Source organism: Gossypium hirsutum, chromosome A01, assembly GCF_007990345.1.
Source record: "Gossypium hirsutum isolate 1008001.06 chromosome A01, Gossypium_hirsutum_v2.1, whole genome shotgun sequence".
In the NCBI taxonomy this organism is placed as follows: Eukaryota; Viridiplantae; Streptophyta; class Magnoliopsida; order Malvales; family Malvaceae; genus Gossypium; species Gossypium hirsutum.
Window position 1 is genome coordinate 112,600,329 of NC_053424.1, and position 4,619 is coordinate 112,604,947.

The 4,619-nt window shown below is 39.9% G+C and overlaps 1 protein-coding gene across 1 annotated transcript; it reads left to right on the plus strand.

Annotated features, from left to right (window-relative positions):
* The first annotated feature begins 205 nt into the window (after positions 1-205).
* On the plus strand, positions 206-4,252 carry LOC121229423 (nitrate reductase [NADH]). Its single transcript, XM_041113707.1, has 4 exons — positions 206-1,375; positions 1,479-1,619; positions 2,476-2,708; positions 2,795-4,252. Exons 1-4 carry the CDS (start codon positions 388-390, stop codon positions 4,127-4,129), a joined length of 2,697 nt encoding a protein of 898 aa, XP_040969641.1. The 5' UTR covers positions 206-387; the 3' UTR covers positions 4,130-4,252.
* Positions 4,253-4,619: the final 367 nt, after the last annotated feature.

Sequence of the window (4,619 nt, forward strand, 5' to 3'; positions counted from 1 at the left end):
TAAAATCTCGTATTAAATTGATAATTAAAATATTCACAACTCTAAACATAATTTGAGTTAGAAATCACTTTAATCACATCTACAATCTAATAATTCACCCAAAAAAAAATATTAACATAAAAAAAAAAACCAAAACAAATGAGCACCACATAGGGGCGTCTCGATTTTAGTATTTATATAAAAATATAAATAGTAATAAATCATAGAGCCTATTTTCTATTTGACAAGTTTCTACCCACAAAGCTCCTCAAAGAGCCTATATAAAGACTTCACCCCCATCCTACTTCCTTCAATTTCCTTCAGTGAAACACACTCCAAAACAAGGGGAAAAAGAAAAGGAGTGAGAGGAAGTGAAACAGTAGTTTTTTTTCCAAGAAACTCTTCACCATGGCGGCTTACGTCGATAATCGACAGTTCAGGCGCCTTGAACCGGCTTTGAACGGTGTTTTTGCCCCTTTGAAGCCCGGTCCAAGTACCCAAATCCACCGCCCTGTCAAACATGTTTTCATCGACCATGAATATGATGACTCTTCCAGTGATGATGAAGGAAATGAGATCAACGGGCATTACAAAGAGTTGATTATCAAGTCCGGTAACGAGCTTGAACCTTCCATCTTGGACCCTAGAGATGAAGCAACGGCCGATAACTGGGTCGAGCGTAACGCTTCCATGGTTCGTCTCACTGGAAAACACCCTTTCAACTCTGAACCTCCCTTGAACCGCCTCATGCACCATGGTTTCATCACTCCTGTTCCTCTCCACTACGTTCGTAACCATGGTCAAGTCCCTAAAGCTTCTTGGGATGACTGGACCGTTGAAGTCGCCGGTTTAGTTAAAAGACCGGTGAAGTTAACCATGGATCAACTGGTTAACGAGTTCCAAAGCCGTGAGTTTCCGGTTACCCTGGTTTGTGCTGGGAATCGACGTAAAGAACAAAACATGATCAAACAAACCATAGGTTTCAACTGGGGAGCAGCTGGGATTTCCACATCAGTGTGGAGAGGTGTTCCATTGTGTGACGTGCTCAAACGATGTGGGATCTTTAGCAAGAAACATGGTGCCTTAAATGTGTGCTTCGAAGGGGCTGAAGATTTACCAGGAGGCGGTGGTTCCAAGTATGGAACTAGCATAAAAAAGGAGTTCGCCATGGACCCTTCTCGGGATATTATCTTAGCTTACATGCAAAATGGTAAGCTTTTAACTCCAGATCATGGATTCCCGGTACGGATGATCATCCCAGGGTTCATCGGTGGACGAATGGTGAAATGGTTGAAGAGAATTATCGTTACCAAACAAGAATCAGACAATTATTATCACTATAAAGATAACAAAGTACTTCCTTCTCATGTTGATGCCGAGCTAGCCAACGCTGAAGGTAAAAATAAACAATCCCTATTTTTCCTTTTTACAGAGCAGTAAAAATATTATAAGAATATTTGTGCATGGGAAATGCTAACATTGTGATGTAATGTGTGAAGCTTGGTGGTATAAGCCGGAATATATCATCAATGAGTTGAACATTAACTCGGTGATAACGACGCCTTGTCATGAAGAGATCTTGCCGATCAACGCGTGGACCACTCAAAGGCCATATACGTTAAGGGGCTATGCATATTCCGGTGAGTTCCTCTGACAGATTCCTTTGTTCTTTCGAAGGGAATCTTTTACTTTTTATTTTATTTTATTTTATGTTTTTGGGGTTCTATCTCCAGTCGAAATCTAAGTATGTAAAGAACTCAATGAAATGTGGGTACATAAAAGACTAAGATTTAAGTGTCTATTGGTACATGCCTTCCTACTTACGTTTTTATTAGATTAGATACAAGGATTCACCGATGGATGGGAAACCATTGGAAGCCGTTATAGATTTTAGTGCATAAAAGAAAAATAATTTGATATTTTGTCTTCTACTATATAAAGAAAGAATAAAAAGTTTCATATTTAAAATTCTTTTAAAAGAAAAGAAAATGATGGGATTCTAGTTATTAGAATTTCTCGAGTTACAATGTTATATCAAGTCCATTGGAATTTCCTTAAGATTGGGTTGTACTTTGGAACATAGGATAGATACAATTGCTTTTGTTTCCCTTATCATTTAGGGAAAAGTGCTGCTGGTTTTTGAATGCCAAACTCTTAAGAAGCCTGTAAGATTTCCAAGAGCCAACTCTGGTTTGTTTAGTTAAGTTGGCAATTTCTGTTTGACATCACAACACAAACAAACAAACAAATACAAAAACTAAAGAGTTAAAGGTTAAATGGGGAAAACAGTTGGATTGAAACCTGTGTGCTGGGAATGCATGTAAGTGGGCAATATGGAATTAGTCTTTTTTCCTGTTTTAAGGAGAGTCGTGGTTATTAAGGTACTTGCATAATTAAACGTGCTTTTTATATAATTACTTGGTTACTTTTTATTAAGTAGCTGTAGGAATGTAACGTCTTTATTGACTTAATATTCTATATATGAATTGACAACAGGGGGAGGGAAGAAGGTGACACGTGTGGAGGTAACAATGGATGGTGGAGAAACATGGCAAGTGTGTACCCTGGACCACCCTGAGCAACCAAACAAATATGGAAAGTACTGGTGCTGGTGCTTCTGGTCCTTGGAGGTTGAGGTTCTTGATCTGCTGGGAGCAAAGGAAATTGCGGTCCGAGCCTGGGATCAAACCCTTAACACCCAACCCGAGAAGCTCATATGGAATGTCATGGTACATACAGTTTTTGGAACTAAGCTTGTTTATATTATTCAAAGGAATTAAGTTCAGTAAGTAATGAATGAATGATGATGTAACAGGGAATGATGAACAACTGCTGGTTCCGAGTAAAAACAAACGTTTGCAAGCCACACAAAGGAGAAATTGGTATGGTATTCGAGCACCCAACGTTGCCAGGAAACCAAACCGGGGGATGGATGGCTAAGGAACGCCACCTTGAAAAATCATCTGATGCTAACCCCACTTTAAAGAAGAGTGTTTCATCTCCTTTCATGAACACTGCCTCTAAAACATTTTCAATGTCTGAGGTTAAGAAACATAACTCTGCTGATTCCGCTTGGATCGTCGTCCATGGTCATATCTACGACTGCACTCGGTTCCTTAAGGATCATCCTGGTGGCGCTGACAGTATTTTGATCAATGCTGGAACCGATTGTACTGAAGAATTTGATGCTATCCACTCTGATAAAGCCAAGAAACTGCTTGAAGATTATCGAATCGGTGAGTTGACCACTTCGGGTTATGCGTCCGACTCGTCGACCTCATCCCCTAATTCTTCCGTGCATGGGGCATCCAACGTAATGAGCTTTTTAGCTCCTATTAAGGAAGCTGTGCCTACAAAACCTGTAGCTCTGGTTCCACGTGAGAAAATCCCATGCAAACTCATCCAAAAAACATCCATCTCCCATGACGTCCGTGTGTTCAGATTTGCATTGCCATCCGAAGATCAAGTGCTGGGATTACCCGTTGGAAAGCACATATTTTTATGTGCCACCATTGATGATAAGCTTTGCATGAGAGCCTACACTCCGACTAGTGCCATCGATGAAGTAGGTCACTTTGATCTAGTGGTCAAGGTTTATTTCAAAGGGGTACACCCAAAATTCCCTAATGGAGGGCTCATGTCACAGTATTTGGACTCACTCCCACTAGGTTCATTCCTAGACGTGAAGGGTCCTTTGGGTCACATTGAATACATGGGTCGAGGCAACTTTCAGGTCCATGGCAAACCCAAGTTTGCCAACAAGTTAGCAATGCTAGCAGGTGGGACAGGCATCACCCCAATCTATCAAGTCATCCAAGCAATCTTGAAGGACCCAGAGGACAAAACAGAGATGTACGTGGTGTATGCCAACCGAACCGAAGACGATATTTTGCTGAAAGAAGAGCTAGATGGTTGGGCAAAGAAGCATGATCGGTTGAAGGTATGGTACGTGGTGCAAGAATCAATCAGAGAAGGATGGCAGTATAGCTTGGGTTTCATAACCGAAAGCATCTTGAGAGAGCATATCCCGGTGGGTTCCAACGACACTCTTGCCTTGGCTTGTGGGCCGCCGCCAATGATTCAGTTCGCTGTGCAGCCTAATTTGGAGAAGATGAACTATGACGTTAAGGATTCTTTGTTGGTTTTCTAGAGCAATAAAAAAAAGTGCATATGATATCACCAAAGATTGTGTATGTAAATATATATAATTTATATCCCTCCTTCCCTGCATTATTCCTTTTTTCCCTATATACATAAATTTGTTTTTTACTCACTGTTTTCTGTATCATTCTTATTTACTCCCAATTTTCTCTTTAGTCATTGATTTTCCAGAATGATAATGTACATTATATAAAACAAAGGGCGGAATTGATGTTTTTCCTTTCTTGAACGTCACCCAATATTACCAAACGAAATTGTGGCGTTGATTGTTTAGCCAATCAGGTACATGAAATTAAGCAAGCATTCAATAATAAATGTACAGCCTGCATTAATTTGTATGATTGTTCTGTAATCGTCACGTAATAATTCAAGACAAGTAGCATATCTCATACCATAAATAGATAAATAAAGAGAAAACCGAGATCTTCATCAACACTATTGAATATAAAGACAGGATGTGATGTGTTTGTGACCGCCAT